The sequence below is a fragment of the Colletotrichum jinshuiense genome, chromosome 4 (assembly GCF_051148585.1).
Source record: "Colletotrichum jinshuiense chromosome 4, complete sequence".
In the NCBI taxonomy this organism is placed as follows: domain Eukaryota; kingdom Fungi; phylum Ascomycota; class Sordariomycetes; order Glomerellales; family Glomerellaceae; genus Colletotrichum; species Colletotrichum jinshuiense.
In genome coordinates this window covers 2,685,250-2,708,117 of record NC_139311.1, presented here as the reverse complement: position 1 = coordinate 2,708,117, position 22,868 = coordinate 2,685,250, and the positions used below count along the sequence as shown (strand labels likewise).

At 27.3% G+C, this 22,868-nt stretch overlaps 2 protein-coding genes across 2 annotated transcripts; one reads left to right on the top strand and one right to left on the bottom strand.

The window, feature by feature from the left end:
• Positions 1-1,863: 1,863 nt before the first annotated feature.
• On the top strand, positions 1,864-2,396 carry EsH8_IV_000665 (RNA recognition motif 2-domain-containing protein; the record flags this gene model as incomplete). The annotated part of the gene is made up of 2 exons (XM_083265555.1): positions 1,864-2,223; positions 2,271-2,396. The coding sequence occupies 2 exons, from the start codon at positions 1,864-1,866 to the stop codon at positions 2,394-2,396; spliced, it is 486 nt and encodes a 161-aa protein (XP_083124450.1).
• Positions 2,397-3,927: 1,531 nt separating this feature from the next.
• EsH8_IV_000664 (UNC-like C-terminal-domain-containing protein) lies at positions 3,928-6,066 on the bottom strand (the record flags this gene model as incomplete). The annotated part of the gene is made up of 2 exons (XM_083265554.1): positions 3,928-4,997; positions 5,223-6,066. 2 exons carry the CDS (start codon positions 6,064-6,066, stop codon positions 3,928-3,930), a joined length of 1,914 nt encoding a protein of 637 aa, XP_083124449.1.
• Positions 6,067-22,868: the final 16,802 nt, after the last annotated feature.

The window sequence follows — 22,868 nt, the reverse complement described above, 5'->3', positions numbered from 1 at the left end:
CCTTCGCTCAGTTTTCAGTGCTATACGCTCCTGCTTTTTGTTGCCTTAAGGGCCTGACTTTGAGTGCAAGCTCCTGCCATTTCCTCTGGCCAACACACACGCTCCTTCCCATGGTGTACCAAAATCCACCCTCGCGACGCGGTCTTTGTAAGGCAGTTACCTCCTTCCAGTTCCTCTCATCTTTCCGCCAAGACTACGTGGGTTTTTCTGCCTTCACCCACAACCGTGCCGTCTCAGCCAATACTTGTTTAAGTCAAATTCAAGATCGTCAGCTACTCTGTCCCATCTACCACGGTGGAAACCCCAGCAGCGATCATATACTCCCCTAAGACGCGGGCCGATCAAGTTTCTCAACCCCCAGCTTGTCGTGCAAGGTACTATCAGGCATCTGTCTGGAGTGCCTAAACTTCCAGCTGCAACTGTATCAATCTTCACCGAATCCTTATCCCTTACCTTCATTCCCTAGGTATGTCCATTAGTGTCTGCATTTCAAGTTGTCGTCGTGGATTCTTCTTCGCCGGCCATACTCACAATTAAACCTCTCATCTGACAGTACCAAAGCCAGACTCTAGTCAACAACCGACTCAGCAGACAAGATGACTCACAATCATGAAGCTACCGGCTTCAACCCGTCTTCTCCGCACTCGTCTGCCGGGGGTGCTGATTCGTTCAAGGGAACGCCGGACACAAGACTCACTGCCTTCTCCCCAGAGGAGGGCTCGTCCAGATCCTCACGTCTGCTCAAGTCATTGACACATGACTCTCCAGACACCACCCCTCCAAGGTTTCCCGTCCATGACTTTGGCAATGTTGTGTCAAGCGTTGGAAAGGACCCTTTCATCACCTTAACCTCGAACGCTGGCCACCAAAAGCTGTCACCGACTGCCTCCACCTTTCGGCCTTTCTCGTCACACCTGGAGAGGACCATGGCAGCTACCCCTGAACGGAGTAGACAGCCAAACTCAAGCATTCTCCCGCCTATCCAAAATGAGGGCGGCGAGCTTTCACAATGTCTTAGCATTGGTTCCCCAAGCCGTAACCTTGGGACAGCTGATTTGAACTCATGTCTCGCAGTAGGTTATGCTGTAATCATCGACTTTCAACATCCTTACTGACAGAGGGCCAGAAACTTCAGCGACTCGGTCTCTTGGTTCAACAGCCCCAACAGGTTTACTGCAAAGGAGGGAAAATTTCCGTCCAATTCAGTGACATCCGCGATGCCGTTCTTATCCACGACAATCTTTACCGTGCCGAAGCTGACTTTGAAGCCGAGTATCTGTCGGATACCAGTTTTTCTGAGGTGTGCTTTTTTTTTAAAAATTTACCATCGCATGATACTCGGTCATTTGCTGACTGACTGTCTTACAAGCACATTCATAGGGGCTCGGCGAATTCCGGTGCTTGGGTGTCTGTTGTCGCCATCGCTGTATCCCCTAGTTTTCTTGATGTTACTCGTATCGAGGCTACTGTCAAGAATCTGTTGCAGTCGCAGGGTCATCTTTCAGCATACCATACGCAGCAGGCCTATGAAACCTCGGAATACAAGGCCTTTGCTCGATTCAGTGACCCAACCAAGGCCGTAGCTGCTATCGTCTTGTATGACAACAGAGTCGTCGAGGTGAACATATACACTACATATGAAACCTCGCCCTGGACAAAAGCTAACAAATATTTAAGGGGGCACACATCACCCTCTCACTTACGGGTGCCATTGAGGTTTCCCAGACAGTTAACGACACTTGTGACGGCGCCATCAATGAGATTGACCTTCTAATGCCGGACCAAGGCCTGTCAAAAGCTCTCCAGACATTGACTCTGTCTAAACCAGCCTCTCAAGTGAACTTGATGCACAATGGTGCCGCAATGTCTGGACCTAACTCACCGTACTCGCCGCTTGGAATGCAAGCTACTCCCTTTACAATGTGGCCGATACTATGCCAGCCGCAGTTCCAACCGAGCACGACATACGTTCTCAACGGCAGCCACCGTCTATCAATACCGCCCGCTACACCAAGCTCCACTGGTTACCAGGTTATGAGCCCGCTGTTCTCGCATCATTCTCGTGGCATAACGATGGCGGGAGTAATGCCGGCCAGCGCAAGAACCGAGCCTCGCAGGCAGCATGCGACACGTATCAACAGATCACCCTACTATAACGTCGCGAGCCACCACAACCATGTCGATGTAAATCGCATCCGCGAGGGAACGGATGTCCGTACAACGGTGGGTTATATGAGGAGAGCCTGGTAACCCGGACTGACGGGATCCAGATCATGCTTCGTAACATTCCAAACAAAGTTGACCAGGCGATGCTCAAGCGAATTGTGGATGAGTCAAGCTGGGGAAAGTACGATTTCATGTACCTGCGAATCGATTTTGCAAATGACTGCAAGTAGGTTGCGCCATTAGTACAAGCCCACGGTCGACAGAGAAGCTAACAGGGTGCGCCCTTTTCAGTGTCGGATATGCATTTATCAATTTCGTCGACGTATGTTTTGTATTATATGCTCTGAGTGGTCGAATGCTAATAGGGTTGTTAGCCTCTGGATATTATCGATGTCAGTAAATTCCAGTCTAATATGTATGGCAGTAGTAACGGTAGGAAATCAGTTTGTCAACACCAGAGGCAATCAAAGATGGTATGTGCTCTCCGTCAGTCAATCTATAATATCCCACTGGCTAATAATAACCTAGGAACTGTTTCAAGAGCGACAAGGTCGCCGAGATTTCTTACGCTAGTGAGTACCACAAACTTTGAGGGTTCAGCAAGATACATGTTAACACAGCCCCTGAAGCCATCCAGGGCAAGGACTGCCTAGTCCAAAAGTTCAGAAACAGCTCCGTGATGCTTGAAGCGACACACTATCGCCCAAAGGCAAGCGCCCAGCCCATACAAGTGGGACTGCAATGCTGATCTCGGCGCAGTTGTTCTACACTTCCAATGGACCGGTTCCGGAACTTGCAGGAGAGGAGGAACCCTTCCCACCTCCTGACAACCAATCCAAGATGAAGCGGAGCTGTGAGAATGCAGAGCACGTCGGTATGGCATCTACATCGCATGTTGATCGATGACTGTGCTTATCAAGAATGTGTAGGACTCTTCACACCCAACGCCGGACAACATTTTCGCGACGAGCAACGCCGTAGGCGCTCACAGTACGACAGAGGCACAAGATTGGCTGCGCTCGAGGAGCATGAGTTTGAAACAACCACACAGCCATACATGTACCATTCACAGTGACGAATAATTTCGAATACCACTTCGGGGAGACGGTGACGATTCAGACAACCGGGATCGTAATACCATGATGGGGAATTGCACGCCACAAAAATTGACCGCATGCACGGGGGCTTCAGCTGTGTTTGCTATATATACGGGAGCTTTCTGGAGGTGTCATCGATGTGTAATCATTGCTACCTAGCTAAACGCTGCAAAGATATTATGGCTGTGTCAACTGTTTCTGTATCGATCTTAATGGTCTGCAAACAGGCCCACTGAACTTAACCTTGCCTGACTCGAGTAATGTTGGTATCTTGGAAATAGCCTGCCTGTTTCAAAGGCAACTAGCGAGTCGCTCAGCCCATGGGAATTAATATGGCCCACTGCCTTGTAGACATAATTGCAAGATTCGAGGGTGGTATCGAGCCCACTGACGAAAACTTAGTCAAATTCGGGTTGAGTCCTGCAAACCAAGCCGTTATATGCATTCAATGTCAAGTTGGATACTCGGGTAGGGCTGGCAGTGGCTTGCGGATTGTGGATGAGATGAGTCCACGAGGTTATGGGAAACGTGACTCGGGCTCGGGCTCGGGCTCTGGCTCGGCTTCAGGTGGCGAGTCCCTTAGGACCCCCGTTGACCGATCTGAACCACAAGCTGGGTAATCGCAGCCACCCTGTGAAGCGACACCCGGTGTGTATTCCTCCTCCTAAGGGGAGGGGACGTCGGAACTAGAGGAGAAGCTATCATAGCTCCCATTCTCAATTAAGTCCTCAGCCGGGAGTAACTTCATAGTCATATCCAAATTTGGACAGTATTGACCGCTCTCAAGGGCGTAACGTGTCTGCCCAACATCCGAGGTCGGTGTGAGCTGTTGGGCCGGCGCCTCTGACGACGCTCGCACCATATTCGGGCTTACATCCGATCGGCCGATTTCGGTACATGTCTCGTTTTCAAATGGCCGTCCAAACTTGTCGAAACCAGTGGCATAAGCATTTCCTGGGTCGCGGTCTATAGGCAAACCAGGCAATGGATGATCAAGGCTCGGGGCTCTACCAAGATCAAAAGAACTAGCCAGAATTGGTTGTGTCATGGCTCTCGAGAAGATGACAAGTATTAGGCATGAAAGGAGGAGGATAGCCTGTACTATGGCCATTCGCTTTTGGAAAACCACTTCGTCGGCAAGAATGTTGAGTCGAGAGCTGAGTGCTACTGTCTCCCTTTGGGACTGCTCCCGCTGGCTTTCCAAGGCAATAACGGTTGACTGCCAGATTTGGTCATACTGTTGGCGTACAGTTCGAAGTTCCGAAAGAACAGTGTGATTTAGGTTATCCAGAAAGATATCAATTCTGGATAGTTGCTTTCTCTCGGCCGACTGTTGAATCTCCTGCAAAGATCGAGACTGGTCCTCGATATACTGTAGCGACAAGGTCACATTGGCCTCTAATAACTGAAGGCGCTTGCTGACAGCCTTAAAAAAACTTTCCTGGACGGTTGGAGATGCGGGTGCCGCAGTCGAATTGTTTTTGGCCCGGGGTTGTACGGTGGCTTGTGGAGCTGATTTGGAGGAAATGCTGTTCGTCATGTTCTCACTCGCTCCTGCTTTCGAGTCCGAGTTTGTACTGATTTGATGGACGTCTGCAGAGACGGCAGTTGCCGCCGGTGACATGACACTGCCCTCTGCCTGGTTGTAACCTGTTGTCGAGGCAGATGCAAACTTGTCATCCGGGGTTTGATCGGCGGTATGTCTAGTACCCATTTTGCCTTGAGGAGCCGAGCCTACTTGGTCCCAGCTCCGTATATAAGCGAGTGATGGCTGTGACGTTGCTGGGGACATAGACATAGTCCATGTCAGACAGCTTGAATTGTCACCATCATCTGACCGGAAGATAAAGCGTGGCTGGAGTGGATCTGAACAAAACTTAATGTTCATTTCTTGCGTTGTCCCTATAATCGGCAACGATGTTTCGTTTTCTGGGTTTTCAACGTCGTCGACAGGAGCACTGTCACTGGAGGGATCAGGCAACTCGCCTGCTGGCTCATCAACCGTGTCCTCCTCGTCGGCTGCCGTTTCCGTATCCTTCCAAGACTCCAGCATTCGCGTGCCGTGAACACGGAGGAGAGAAACGGGACAATAATATTCGTTGCCGTAGTGGCTCAAAAACTCAATCCTGACATATTTTGCCCAGATCAAGGGGTTCTGAACAAGAAAAGGCTGGATGTCTCGAGAGTTCTTTGCCTCGAACGTACCCAGGTCCTTCCACTTGTCGGCTTTGACAGGATACCTGTCACTAACACTGACTCGGAATTGTCGTATCATGCTTGAAAAGAATTCGAAGTTGGCCAGTACCACTGTGTCCACAAGAATGTCGTCGCTCAGCTCAACAATTACAAACTTGTTCTCCGCTGAGCACTCCAGTAACATATAAGAATCCTTGTTCTCAACCAATATGGCCTTAGCGTTCTTCGCGCCTTTATTGGTCTTGAGAACGGTTGCGCCAGCATCGAAGGACGAATAAGAGAACCTTTCTTTGCACGTCTTTCCCGCATCCTTGCTTCGATAATACTGCGTCCTTCCATCGTCATAGAGCACCGGCTCTTGCTGTTGGTCTGGAGCTGCAGTTTCCGTCGCCGAAACCTGAGGGGCTGATGCGATGTTACTGATCTTTTCCGAGACAACGTCAAAGTTCAAATCGATTTCGCCATCATCGCCGAGGCTGTCGAGTCCTGAAATTTTTGTGACCCTGTCATGCTCTATGGCGCGGTCGGGCGTTTTTCGAGACTTCAAGTCGGCAGGGTCCTGGCCGGCCTTGCGCAGCATCATCTCTTTCCAATCTTCAAACGACATAAATGGTCTCGGTGTTGGTTCGGCTTCTGTCGCGGTGTCCGTAGGCAGTGGTGTTGAGCTGTCGCCCCCAGAACGCTCTATTGGAGAATCTGTTTTGATAGTCGCATGGCAAGCGCCAGAAATAGTCGTCTGGTTGTCAAACGAAGATCGTACGCAATCGTGACTTTGGGCCGCTCCATCGGCAGCTCCCTTCTCCCCAGGCCAACTCGTCCTCAGACACTGTTGAGGAAGTGTGTGCGTGATATAGTTAATCGTCTTGAATACAAAAATGCCTGTTTGTCTGTTTGCGAGAGAGGCATCCGGTGCGCTGGACTGCTGGCTGAATGCTAGACCCGACAAGTAGAACAGGATCAACGAGGCGACCGACAGGCCCCGACGCAAAGACTCCTGCCCGTAGAACCACATAATGTCGTCGAGCCGGATTCGACGGCGACGCTGGGAGATTCGGCCCAGCAGGATCGTTCATGATACGACGGGTATTGTAACATGTCCGCCTTTCTGGTGTAGGGATGAGAGGCGCTCAGGGCCAGTAACGATCGGCTGGTGCGAATGGATTCATAAGTGTCTGACTAAGAATGCAATAAGGATGACGTAGATTTAAGTACGCTTTAAAGTATATAAAAAATAAGCTTTAATCTTAAGCGCTTTATACCTAATACTCTAGTAGTATATACCTCTATAATATAGCGGGCTTATTATGTAAAGGCTTTCTAGTTACTATTTTAAATAAGTTTTAAATTATAGTAACTTAGTATAATTAAGCTAGAGTATTAAAGTATATTTGATATTAGTATATATTTATAAAGAATTATTATTTAAATTTCTAATATTATAATTAGAAACTATTACTTTTGTTATATATAAACTATATTTACTAAGTATTAACTAAAATTATTAACTAAAAAAAGGGTTTACTTTAAATTAAAAATATAGATATAAATAAATAGCTTTGTTTTCTTATTATTATCTTTAGCTAAAAGCTAAAGATAAAAAAAAATAGTAATATAAAGCTTTAAACATATTAAAAGCTTAAAAAATAATATCTCTTTATTAACTATTTAAAGTTTAAAACTTTTAGTAATTACGTCTATTTGTAGTAGATCTCTATAAGTAGTATATAAAGTTTAATAACTATAAAGCTATAGTAAATACTATAATTTATAGAGAGTACTTTTTAATAATATTATAAAGTTTTCTATTTATTTAATTATTTTCTTTTATTTATATTAGTTTAAAATTAAAGATAAAGAGTATATAAAGGCTTAACTTTAACTAGACTTTAATATATATATATAGATTTATACTAAGCTTTTTTATATAGTTTTAAAAAAACTTAAAATAAAAGTACTCTTAAGTATATTAGTTATATAATAATTAAATATAACTTATACTATAAAGTTTTTTATAACTTTAATAAAAAGATTAAAAAAGCTATTACTAATACTAACTGAAGCTTTTATTAGTATTATATCTATATACTACTACTTAAGCTTTATTTATATTAATATAATAATAGTTAAAGTAATATATAAACTAATAGTAGTTTTAAACTATAAAATTTTTTTTACTATAATAAAATATTAAAATATAATATAAACTAGAAGTATTATAATAGAGTTATATATATTATAATTTACTTTTAGATAAAGTAAACTATATTTATCTATTTATAAGGGACTAAAATAATAAATATTTAAATACTATATAAATAATTTATTTAAAATATCTACTAATTACTTTATTAAAAATATTAAAATAATAAATTATACTTTAGTCTATTAATTTTTAAAATATAGTATTTAATATTATTAGATTACTTAGCTAGAATATAGGGAGCTAGCTAGCAGCAACAGCTAGCTGTAGCAACAGCTGTAGCAACGGAACCTAGAGATCCAACCTCTAGGCTGGTATAGTAATATCTTTACTACTGCTGCTGCTGCTAACCTACCTACTCTTCTATATATAAGATAATAGAAGAATATAATACTAGTTTAATACTTTAATTATATTTAATTACTTTTATATAGATAACCAGGAATTCTAATAAATATAATTAATAATAATAAAAATCCTAAATCCTATTATAAGAAATACTCTTATTTAATAAATAAATATATTATATTATAATAGCTACTTCTTATTTTCAACTTAATATAGATATTTATTTAAATATATTATCTTATTTTAAATAGCTTTTAATTTAAGTAAAATATAGCTTTTATTTATTTTTACTTTTATATTTATTTTTATAATAACTTATTTTTATCTTTTTAATACTATTTCTTTATATATAGTAGTATAATATATTCTAATTAAAGATTATATAATATTAATAACTAAAACTTTTAAAAAGTTTAAAGATATTATATTATAACTAGCTTTTATTTTTAAGTTATTTAATATAATATAATATTAATATAATACTATATAACTATAATAAAGTAGATTTTTAAAAAAAAATTTAAATTATTACTTTTATATATTATATTATAAGTTATATATATAATAGATTATATATTTTAGTAAATTTTATTTATTAAGTTGCTTTTAATATTTAAATTTTATAAAAACTTTTCTTTATATATAACTATAAGTTGTTTTATATTACTAAAAGCTATTTATTAAATAAATTTAAAATATCTATATAACTATTAATATTAAGAATAAACTTATAAATATTTATATATAAAAGAGACTTTATTATTAATATATTTAAAGCTATATACTTTAGCTAATATATTAAATATCTACTATAATAGAAATATATTAGTAATATATATAAATTAAAAGTTATATTTAAAAGTAAGTTAAATATTATAGTAAGTTAAATAGTTTTTAGTTTTTTTATATATATATTTTTAGAGTTTAATAAAAAACTAAATTATAAGAAATACAAATATATTAATAGAAGTTAATATATAGGCGTTATAAATTAATATATAGGCGTTGCTTTTATATAGGCGTTGTTATCTAGCGTTTTAATTAGCTAAAAAAAATATTATTAATATAATTAAATTCTACTAGATGTTAATAAAGTATCTAACTTTTTTTCCTTATAAAAAGCTCTACTATATATAACCTATAATATACGCCTATAATAGCTTCTATAGCTAAAATTAAAAATATCTTATAACATTAAGCTAATAGTAATACTTTTATAAATAAATCTCTTTATTTAAAACGATAATACTTAATAAATTATAATATACTACTATTATCTAGCCTACTACTGTTATCTCCCTCTTTAGAAAGCAGCTATCTTAATATTAGCTAATTCTATAAAGTTAGTAATCCTTAAGGCTAATATAACCTTATTACTAAGCTCCTATTAAAGTTAATATAAGATATACGCCCTCTTATATACTACCTGTTATACTACCTTAATATAAAATCTAGACTTTATCTCTAATACTACTTTTTAGACCTAAAGGGTAAAACCTTTATTTAGCCTACTACTTTCCTATAACTCTTACTAGAGTATAGCTGCTTTCCTTTTAATAAAGAAACCTAACAACCTTTCCAGCCTACTATAGAATAGTTTAATAGTATTTTTAAGCTTGTTATATAGGTTGTTAAGACTAATTAAAACCTAATAGTTATACTTCTTTAATAATAAAAGTATATTTATCTATAATAAGATAAATAAGGTCTTTAAATAAACCTACTACCTTATTTACCTCTTTAATAAAACTTTCTTTAAAGCCTTAAGTTTTTTTAAACTGCAGCCTTCTATTAAACTTAAAGTAATAAATTATCTTTTCCTCCTATAAGTAAAATCCTAAACCTATTAATTTTAGACAACCTAAAGCCAACTTATAAAGCGTTATTTAATTAAGTTAATACTTTTATAAAAGTTAATAGATTTAATATTATAAAGTAAAATAAATATAAAGCTTAAGGTTAACTTATATAATATACTTTTTAATATAATTAGTTTAATAACTTTAAACCTACTAAAGGTGTTAGTATTTAATAGTATAAGTTTTAAAAGTATAGCTATAAATAGTAGGTTATTATAGAAGCTAAAGAGGAGGGTAAGTAGCTATTATATTATTATTTAGATACCTAGTATAGTTAGTATAATTATAGCTTTAGCCTTAAAGTATTTATATACCCTTCCTATTATAGGCTTACCTAGCTAGTTTAAAATGTTATTAAAACTATAAGCTAGTAGGTTAAGATTTAAGCTTATAATATATATACTATTATTTAAAAGTATTTTCTTAAATTAATATTTACTTAATAAGATATCTATAATACTAAAGCTTAAATTAACTATAAGAAGCTAAATAGATATTTACTAACTTTAATATTAATTAAATTATTTAATAAATATAATATTCTATATATTATTAAATAGGTAGAAAATAAGCTTAATTACCTTATTAGCCTTATATAGACCTTTCCTTACTACCTTTAAATATAAAAGTAGTTTTTTAAAGTAATTAGCTTTAATAATATATATAATACTAATTACTTTAAACTCCTATTATTTTAAGCTACTAGGTAGACTTACCTTAAGTCTATCTTTAATATAATATTTAGTTTTATTAATAATAAAAGACTAAAAGGGTTTTAGTTTCTCTTAATAAGTATTTACTAACTAATTAAATAATACTTTATTTACTAACCTACTATTATTATTATAAACTATAATAAGTAGATAAAAGCTATACTAAGTAAATAGTTTCCTAAAGTCTAGTAACAGCTTTATATTTATTATATTAACTTTAATATTATACTTAAAGTAAAATAGAAATAAATTAAGGATTATAACTATAATAGTAATATTAATAGATTTAATAAAGAGGATATTAACTAAGTAATATAACTAACAGCTAAACTTAGTAATAAAGACTAAATATATATTAATACTTTAGTAGATAATGTAATTCTTTATACCTATTATAGGGTTTTAACTATATAAAAGATTATTATATTTATTAAGACTAAGCATGCTTTTAAAAAGGCTTAAACTAAGTTTTATAAAAAGTTTAATAACTAATAATTAGTTTTTTAATACCTTTATATAATATATATACCTTTAAAAGTATAATAGGTATACTATTTTATTTAGAAGTATTAAAACTTTAGTATTTATATTACTTTTAGTATAAAGTTAAGTAATAATAATATTAAGAGTTATCTTCTTAATAGTCTTAGTTACTTATATTAACTTATTAATATTATATAGAATATAATTAATAATTAGAAGTTATACTTTAGATAAGCTTATATAAAGGATAAAATACTTATAGGCTGAAAGTATATAGATAGTAGTTTAGAATACCTTAGTAAACTTTAGATAATACTTTTATTAACTTATCTAGCGTTAATTAGAAAGTAATATTAGTTAGTATAAAAGATAATACCTTTTAGTAAAAGGCTATTTCTAGCCCCCTTTAAGGAGTATAATAATAACTATGCTATTTTAGTTAAGCTTAGTATTTTATATTATTATAAGATCTACTTAAAGATAGCTAATTTAGCTACTTTTAGTAAGTAGGAAGTTTACCTTTAGTAGCGCCTTTAAGAGTTATCTATCTTTAATTTATACTATTAGATCTTTAACCTAAAGATTATAACTTCTCTTTATAGTAGGCTAAAAAATATAGTATAACCTGTTTTATTACAGCTAGTTATATCTTAAAAAAGCCAGCTAGCTAGTTAAACTAGTAGAGTCTATATTAGCTAAACCTTAGTTGGTTGTAAGTAAAGCCGCCTTATAGAAAGCTAAAATAAGTTAATAGTAGTAAGGCTAATATAAGAGATAACTTAGCTAAGTTAAAGCTAGATTTTAACTTTATTATAATAATAAACAAGAAGCTAATCTAATACTTTTAGTAGAAGAAAGACTATAGGTAATAATATAAGTAGGCAGCTATTATAGCCTAATACTTAAAGGTAATAGTATAAATAGGAAATACTATTTAGTAATAAGGATAAATATAAGCCTATATAGCGATATTACTTAAAAAAGTAGTAATCTATAGTATAAGAGATATAATATAGTTAGCCTATTTAAGATTTATAAAACTAGGTATAAAGAGGCTGTAATTTACGCTTTTATAAATCTTAAAAGAGAATTACTTAAAAGTAGTTAAATAATAAAACCGATAAGGAAATATTACTATAGATGCTTTTACCGCCTTAATAGGGATATACCTAATTTTTTAGCTAATTAAAACGCTAGATAGCGACGCCTATATATTAATTTACAACACCTATATATTAACTTCTATATTAATACTTATTAGTAAATATTTAATAAAAGGTTAGCTACTTATATCTAAAAAAAAAAAGATTTATACCTATAAAGTTTATAATATTTAAGCTATAGTTTTCTAATATATTAATACTTAACTATCTTTAATTATTATTTTTATTTAATTAAAGCTTTTACTTTAAACTATTATATAAATTTAATAAGAAATATTTAAAAACAAAAAGAATAACCTTAAAAATAAAGGTTTTACTAGTAATAAAACTTTATTTTACTTACTATAATAGCTAACTAATTATATATATACTATTTATAAAATAACTCTATAAAAACTATAATATTTAAATATATTAATTAATTAATTAATTAAAATGTTTTATATAACGTATTAAATATAAATACAAGTTTTTACTTCTTAAATAAGTAAGTTTAATATATATTAAATTTTAATAAATAGAAAGCTTTATATAAGTTTAACTATAGTTTTAAAAAAGACTATATTAGATATTTAATAATTATAAGTTAATAATTATAATTTAAAGTAAATATATAAATATTAAATACTACTTTTATTTATTATTATAAAAAGTAAAAATAACTCTTTATTTTAATATATTTCTAATTTAATTTTTATTAAAGAAATTAAATAGTAATTAATTATAATTAAACTTTATAAAGATTTTATTATTTTTTAAAATATATAAAATAAAAAAGTATTTTAGCTTTTAATCTTTATAAATATAATAGCTTTAAGTTTATTAATTTAAATATTTATTATAATACTAAAGTATTACTACTTTTATATACTTTTTTATTTATTATATAAACTTTAGCATTAAAATACTTAGTATTTTAAAATATTTTAAGCTTTATATAATAGTAAAATTAAAAAGATAATATAAATAATATATATATATATATAGTAATATATATAGTAAGTAATATATATATAGTAAGTAATATATATAGTAAGTAATATATATATAGTAAGTAATATATATAGTAAGTAATATATATATAGTAAGTAATATATCTTTTAATACTCTTTTATTATTTATATAAGTTAATTAAGCTATATTATATAAAATTAATTAAAACTGTTTATTAACCTCTTTTTTAAAGGTCTTTTAAATTACTTAGTAAGTTTATATATTATATTTAGTCTCTTTATAATTACTATATTACTACCTACTTAATTACCCTATCTTTATATTAATCCCCTTTTAAGATATATTTTTACCTTTAGTATTAATAATTCTCTTTTCTACCTAAATTACTTCTACTTTACCTATATTAAGTAACCTTTTAAGATATAGTTAGGTTTTTTTTACCTTTTAGTATTTACCTAATACTTTATTTACTATATAAAGCCTATAGTTTTTAGCTTTAAAAAAAGCTAACTAATATATAAATATATTAATACCTTTAGTTATAAGTTAACTACTATATATAAAGGTGTTAGTATGCTGCTTTAATATTAATAAATCCCTTTCTTAAGTAAAATAAATCTTTATATAGCTTTATATATTATAATTAGTATCTTTAGGTTTTAAAACCTTTAGTTACTTAACTATAAGTTAAATAGTATTAACATCTTTAGCTTAAAATCTAAAAAAATAAATAATACTTTTAGAATTAAAAGGCATAAAGCTAGCCTATTAAAACATTATTTATATATTTATTTTACTTATTAAAGTAAAAAGATCTATATTAAATATAAAAAAGAAATTATACTTACTAATATATAAAAGCTATATCTATATTATCTTTTTAATTTCCTTACTATATAAAGCCTTTAGTAAACTTAACTAACTAATATTAAAAGGTTAAAGCTTCTATAATAAATAAATAAATATTAAAAAAGTAAAAATATTTTATTTTTATAGTAATTATTAAAGTTAGTAGATTTATAGTTATTATAGCTATTAAGAATTAAAAGCTAGAAAACGCCTTTTATATAAGACTTAATATACTTATTAAAATATTTTAACTAATTTAAAATAATTTTATTTATAGTTTATCTATTTTTATTAAGGTAAATATATTATTTAATAAAGAACTAGCTAATTATATACTAAAAAAAAGGTAGTATTTATCTTTTATAATAATATATATAGGTAGTATCTAGCTATCTATATACTATATTATATTTATTAAGAAGATAATAAGCTATATTTTATATATTATTAAGTTGTAATTAATTAAGTTAATAATTTATTTAAGAATTATAGTTTCTTTTATTATAATTATCTTTATTAATATTAATTATATTTCTTATTATAGTAGTTATCTAGTATATTAGTAGTAGAGTATTACTTTTAGAATATTATAAATAAAAAAAGCTTTTTATATAAATAGCTTTAAGTGTTTTTTAATAGCTTTAATTATAAAGATAATACAACTTTTTTAAAGTAAAACTCTATATTTATATAAAGGAAAGATATTATAAAGGTAAAAAGTAGAATATTAAGTAGATATATAGTACTTACTATAATATATTACTTACTATAATATATTACTTACTATATATATATATATTAATAAGTAAATAAAAAACTATTTATATTATATAGTAAATATAGTAATAGTAAATATTAAGTAATATTAAAATGTTTTATTTTAAAGAGTTATTTAATATAACTAGAGTAGAAGTAGTTTAAATAAATTATATAATTATAAAAACTAAAACTATAAACATACTTAAAAGAGATGCTTTTTATAAAAGTAAAAAAGTTAAATAGAAAGTAGTATAATAAGTATAAAAATACTAAATATATAATATAAACTTATAAAGTAGTTAAAAAGACTTTTAATTAAGAAGATAATAATAAGTTTAATTTAGTTATATAAAATATAGTTTAGTTAACTAATAAAGATAATTTATATTTAATTATTAGTAAATATATTACGATAATATAAATTTACTATATATATATAATAGTAAAAACTTTATATTATAAATTAATAATATATAATATAATAAGTTATAAAATATAACTTTTAATATAATATTTATTATAATTAAACTAATACTTTAAATATAAAATTAACTAATAAAAAGTATTATAAAAAGTTTATAATTAATTAAGTTTAATATATATTTATATAAAAATATTAATAAGTATTAAATTTTAATTTTTTAAAATTTCTTAAAAAGTAGATTTAAAAGAAAATACTATTATTTATTAAAGCTATTATAAGTTTTATTTCTTTTTAAATTCTTAATAGGTAAAATATAATACTTATAAGTCTATTAACTTTAGGAATTTAAAAGAAAAAAACTTTAATATTACTAGTTTTTATATATATCTCTATTTATTATATAAGCTTTATATTTTAGATATTTACTTTTTAAATATACTAAAAACTTAATATAAATATAAATTATTAAATTAGAGGATATAAAATTAAAAAACATATTTTTTTTAACTTTTAATAGAAATTAATATAAAGGTATAACAACTTAATATAGCGATAAAATATATATACTATTTAATTAGCTAAAACGTTTTTAAACCTATTAATATAACTATTTAAAAGCAGTAAAAGTAGGTCCCTTAATAATTCCTTAACTATTTAATTACCTACTTACTATTTATACTCTATTTTTATTTAAGATCTATAAAACCTAACCTACTTACCTACTACTTAATTTTATATATTTTAAATAGTATAATAGTATAGCTATATAATTAGTGTAAGTTGTAAGTTGTAGTCCTTATAGTTTTAATTAAGTAGTATTAACAGTAGTATAAATATAGTTACTTATACTAATATATCTTTTAGTCTACTACTATAGTAGGTTACTATCAGCCTACTATTATAAATAGCTTTTTTATAGGTTTTAACTACTAGCTGCTTTACTAGATAAGTTATATATTACGTTTTATTAAAGTAGGCTAGCCTTTTATAGTTATAAGAGGTAGATTTTACCTTTTATAGCTATAAAGTACTACCTCTTTAGTCTTTATAGTTAAAATATATAACGCCTATATAGCTTACTAACTAACTACCTTTAATTAATATAGTTACTAAAACTACTTACTATTATTACTAAGTAGTAATTTCTATTTATAATACTATATCTTTATATTTAGTAATAATAGGCATCTATTTATATAACCTGTTATTATCTTTCTTCTACTTAAGGTATTAAACTAGCTTCTTATTTATAACTATAATAATATTAAAGCCTAGCTTTAATTTAGCTAACTTACCTACTATATAAGCTTAGCTGTTAGTAATTTATTCTAGCTTTCTAGTAGGCAGCTTTACTAATAGGTAGTTAATACTTTATTACTAGTTATCTTTATAGCTTAACACTATACTTAGCTTATTTTATTTATTACTAGCTATATTAAAATAAACTATATTTAGGTTAAAAATCTAATAGTAGGAGTTTTAAAATAATATCTTTTATAACTATTAATAAAGGTAGACTCCTTATTTAATAAATATTACTATATCTATTATTATTAAATAGATCTTATAATAATAGAGAATATTAAGCTTAATTAATATAAAGTATAAAGTAGTTATTTTTATACTTTTTAAAAAGTTATAAAATAGTTTTCTTTTAAAAGGTATTACTTTTTATATTAATTAATATTACTTTATAATTAAATTAAAACATTTTAAAGAAAGTATTATCTAAAGTTTACTAAAGTATTTTAAATAGAAATCTATATACTTACAGCTTATTAGAACTATATCTACTATATAAGTCTATATAAAGTAAAGCTTTTAGTTTTTAATTATATTTTATATAATACTAACTAGTTAATATAGGTTATTTAAACTATTTAAAAAGTAAGGTTATTATTATTATTATTTACCTTTATTTTAAAGGGAATATAGATACTAAAGTTTTAATACTTTTAAATAAAATAATATACTTATTAAGATTTTATAGGTAAGTATATTATATATAGATATTAAAGGATTAAGCGTTAGTTATTAAACTCCTTATTTAGTAGTAGTTAATATTCTAGCTGCTTATAAGTAGTCTAGTATAGTTTACTTTATTTATAAGTAAATTATAGTATATATAACTCTATAATAATATCTCTAGCCTATTTTAAATCTTAGTGTTTTAATATAGTTGAAAATATTTAATAATATAAAACTACTACTAGTTTAGATATTACTTTAGCTGTTGCTATATAAATGTAAATAAAGCTGGAGTAGTATATAGGCGTAATACTAATAAAAGCCCTAGCCACCATCTTAATAGTAATAGCTTTATTAAACCTTCTACTAAGGTTATTAAAAACCTTATAATATATATTATATAATAGATAGTACTTTTACTTAAGGTCTTTTAAAACTTTATAAAAAAGCTTGATATAAGTATATATATATAAAAGCCTAGTTAAAGCTAAGCTTCCAGCTTATTTTATATCTTTAATCTTAAACTAATTTAAATAAAAGTAAATAATTTTATAATGTTATTAAAAAGCACTCTTTATAGCCTATAGCATCTACTACAGCCTAACGATTACTACACCTTATATACTACCTATAGAGATCTATTATAAATAGGTGTAATTACTAAAAGTTTTTAAATTTAGGTAGTTAATAAAGAAATATTATTTCTTAAGGTTTTAAAAAATCTAAAGCTTAATATTAATATTTTTAGTTTTAAGCTTTTAGCTAAAGATAATAATAGAAAAATATAGCTGTTAATCTATATCTATAGTTCTAATTTATAGTAAAAAAAAAATTTTAGTTGATAGATTTAATAATACTAGCTTTTTTAAATACTTTAAAGACGTTGTAGATGCTACTATATAGGTTATTAAGGGGATAGATACTATAAATTTAGATCTCTAAAGAAGTAAAATATTAATAGGTTATACTAGTTTAGCTATAGTATATAAAGGTCTATTACTAACGATAATAAAAACCAGTTAAATTAGTTTAGCTAGCGGTTTATTAATTACTAGGTTTATTTTAAAAGTAGATAGTAAAGATATAATTAATAACTAAAGTATAAGCTAGCAAGTTATATACCTAAATAGCTGTTAGTAGATATAGTAGTAGGTTAAAATAAAAATCTTAATAAATAATAGTTTTATAGATATAGTACTAGGCTATAGACCTTTATCTATATAGTATATAATATATTTTTTATATATATAATAAAACCTATAAAAAGTATTAAATATTCTTATAAAATTAAAAATATATTCTATAATTATATATAATATTTCTTTATTATTATACTTTATAAAACGCTTAAAGCTAAAAATAGTCTTAGAAAGCTTTAAATTCTTTAAAAGATTAGTAATAACGTCTCTTTATTAACAGCCTAAAAACTAAAAGATTTAATAATTATATATATTTATAGTAGATCTCTATAGGCTATAGTATACTCTATAGGTTATAGAGAATACTTTTTAATAATATTTTAGTATATATAGGCGTTATACTTTAAAGTAAAATTATTAAGGGGTTTAAATAATAAAAAATAAGTTAATAGTATTAAAAAATATAAAAGTATTAACACCTATTAGTAAATCTTTAGCAAAAGGTTAGCTATTTATATCTAGAAAAAAAAGATCTATAGCTATAAAGGTTATAATCTTTAAGCTTTAGTTTTATAATATAGTAATACCTAACTATTAATATTTATCCTTTTTATTTAATTTAAGCCTATAGTTAAACTTATTATAAGTAAGTAGGCTTATAGTAATTAGGCTTTTATATATATATATATATAATTTTAAATTACTTTAAATAAAACTACTCTTTATATAAGTTATATATATATTATTAATTTATCTACTTATAGCTACTAACTATATAGGGAGTCTGCTTTCTATCTAATAAAACCTTATAAGCCTATATAAAGACTTACATCCCTATATAAGCTTATAAGATAAAAACCTAGCTTCCTTTAAACCATCTTTAATTTATATATTTACCTAATATAGAAATCTAGTTTATCTTTATCTAAAGGGGATAAAATATCTATAAGATATTAATTACATCCTTAAGAGTCTTCTTAAGGTTATATAGACTTCTTTATAGTCTCCTGTTGCTAGCCTGCTTTAGCTGCTATTAATTAAAAGAAAGGCTTCTTCTACCTTCTACCTATTACCAGCTTTATATATATTTTATAGTAAAATAAGTAGGGATCCACCTTTATATAATAGTACTTCTACTACTATTTATTATAGTAATAAAAACTCTTTTTCTATTATCTAACTTTTAATTTTTTTTCTTTTTATTCTAACTTAAAATTAAATAAGTAAAACACCCTGCTAAAGCCTTTTAGATAAAGCCTTATAAGCCCTTTTATAATTACTAACTATATTAAGAATAATATATAAGAAGTCTAAAAAGAAGTTTTTAATTACACTAATAGTTAAGCCTAAAGGCTTTTTAGATCTTTAAAGGGCTTCTTTTATTATATACTTCTATTATATCTATTAGATCTTTAAAAACGGCTTTAGATCTTATATTACTTATATTACTATATATATATTTAAGCTTTTATAAGCCTTTATAGGCCTTTATATTATAGCTAACTTTTTTAAATAAAGACTTAATTTATATATTATATTAAGTATTATAACTATTATATTAGCTAGTTATATAATTATTTTTTAGTAAGTTCTCTTACTACCTTTTAAGAATTTTTAAGCCTTTTTAACCCCTTATAAATACTAGATTAGTATTATACTACTACCTTCTAGCTAATTAATTACTATAATATATACTAGCATCTAAGTAATAGTAAGCATGATAAAGCCTTATAAACGCTAAAGTATATAATTAATAAGTTTAATTATATTATATCTAATATAACTATAGCTAAAATAATAGTTTAAAATACTTATAATAATATATAAAGTAGTATAAGCTTTAATAAAGCTGTTAATACCCCTACTGCTATATTAGCCTTTAGTTTCTTAAATACTTTTATAGCTTTAGTAAAGCTAGATCTTAACGTTATCTTATAAACTATCTATCTCTATAATCTTCTTACTAAAGTTAAAAAGGTAAATATTTATAAGCCTTTATAAAGCCTTTTAAGCTTTACTAACTATTTAGACTATTATTAAGTTAACAACTATTAAAAAGAAGGTAGACGTTTAAACTAAAGTAGTTTTTATTAAGTATTCTACTAAATCTCTATAAGGTTTTATAAAACGTTATAAGCTTATATTTATAACTACTTTTATTATCTCTAAAGATATATCTTTAATAGTTAATTTAATACTTATAAGTATTTTTAAAGTTATATTAGTTATTAAAGCAGCCTTTTCTACTTTTTTAAGTTAAAGTATTTTTAAGCTATTTAGAAAGTTTAAAAGGTTTTATAAAGTAGAATATAACTCTTTTAAAGTCTAGTTAATAAAAACGTTTATATTAAATTAATAATACCTTAAAGGGTTTTATAATACCTTATAAAAGCTTATAAATCTAGATTAATTATTATTATTATTATTATTAATTTATCTACTTTTAGCTGCTAACTATATAGGGAGTCTACTTTCTATCTAGTAAAACCTTATAAGCCTATATAAAACCTTATATCTTTTTATAAGCTTATAGGATAAAAGTCTAGATTAATACTTATAGTTTTACTTTATATTATATTATTTACTACTTTATAGCTATATAATATAATATAATATACTTTTTCTTTTAAATCTTAATAAGTTTTTATAAAAGTATAAATATAAAGAAGATTTAAAAAGAAAAGAATTATCTTATAATAATTTTAACCCCTTTTACTATATTAATATCTATATTAAAGTTAATACGCCTTTTAAGCTTCTTCTTAAGGTCTTTATATTAGGTTATAAATCTTTAATAGAATATAATAATATAGTAAGCTATCTCTTTTTAAAATTTATATAAATATCTAGAAATATCTGTTTCTAACGTCTCTTATTAATATAAAAATACCTTTAGTTTAATTCTTTCTATTTAAATATAAATTAAGGTTATACTTTTAGCCTTTTAAAAGTAGAAATACTATTTTAATATATCTTTAAAGGGCTTTTAAGCTTTTATAAGGTTTATTTCTAATAGTTATCTGTTTTCTTTTAATATTATTATATATTTATCTTTCTACTTTTAAAGGAATACCTTTTAATAGTATTTACTTTAAGGTTTTATATTTTATAACTAAATACTTTTAAACCTTTTATTATTTTATTAATTCTAAAAAAGCTATATATATATAATTTTATTTTATCTTTTGTTATATAGATTTCTACTATTAAGCTAAAGAATTAAGCTTTTAAATAAAATAAAGTATTTTTTATATTAAGCTAGAGGTTAATAAAAAAGATAAATACTTCTATCTTATATTATATTATTAATATAACCTTATAGGTGTTTATAACTCTTTATAAATATTTATTTTAAGTTATTTAAAAGCTTTTTTTAACTTTATTATTTATCTTTATTATATACTATAAGATAAACTTTATTAAAAAAGAGGCTTATATAACTATAAGGTATATTATATAGCATTATATAAAGGGTAGTCTTTATATAAAAAGGCTAAATAAAACAAACCTAAAGTTTATATATAAAGCTTTTTTTTAATTTTATAAAGGTAGCTTATCTAGTTAAGCTTTTTATTAATAGTTACCTTTTAAATTTTAACCTCTTTAATAAGTAGAGCCTTATAAATACTTAAGAGGAGTAATATAATTTTACTCTTCTTCTTTTAATTAAAGTAGAAAAGTTAAAATTTATTATAGTTAAAGGTTACTTAATATAATTCTACTTAATTAATATAGACTTTATATATTATCTATAGTCTTTTTTAGGTATCTTTAAGATTATAGCTTATATTTATTATTATTATATTATTTATAAACCTTACTACTAACGCTTTAAAGATAAGCCTTATAGTATTATATAATATAGTTATATAGATTATAAATAAAAGAAAGAAAAGTAATAATCTCTATAATATACCTATCTATAATAAGAACTTATAAAAGCTTTTATTATTAAATAAAAACATAGTTATATAACGAATATTAAAGTCTAATATCTATTATATTATATAGCTTTTAAACCCTTTCTTTTATATAATTTTTACTAAATAGATATAATTTAATATATTAAAGGCTTTTATAATATCTATTATAAATATTTTAGTAGTACCCTTAACATCTTCTTTCTACTTAATAACCTTTTAAAGCTAATATAAAGTTAATTTTATAAAATAGTTTAGTTAGTTATTTATCTATTTAGGTAGAAAGATATTATAATCCTTTATAGCTATATAAATCCTTTTATATATAAAGGTCTTAATAACTTTCTCTAATATAAAAAGTAGTATAATTAACCTTTAAGCCTTTAGTAAGTCTTTATATAGTTTTATAGGCTTTAGAATAACTACTATTATTACTTAGTAAAAAGCTGATAAGTAGTATTCTAGCTTCTAGCTATAATTAGCTAGATTAGCTATAATTTCTATAAAAGGCTTCTTATAGGCTTAAAAAAACCTATTTAGTAGTCTATTTCAGCTTAATACCTTTTATTATTTAACCTTTATAAAGATATATATAGCCTTTAAAGCTATAGCTTTTTAAGCTATAATAAC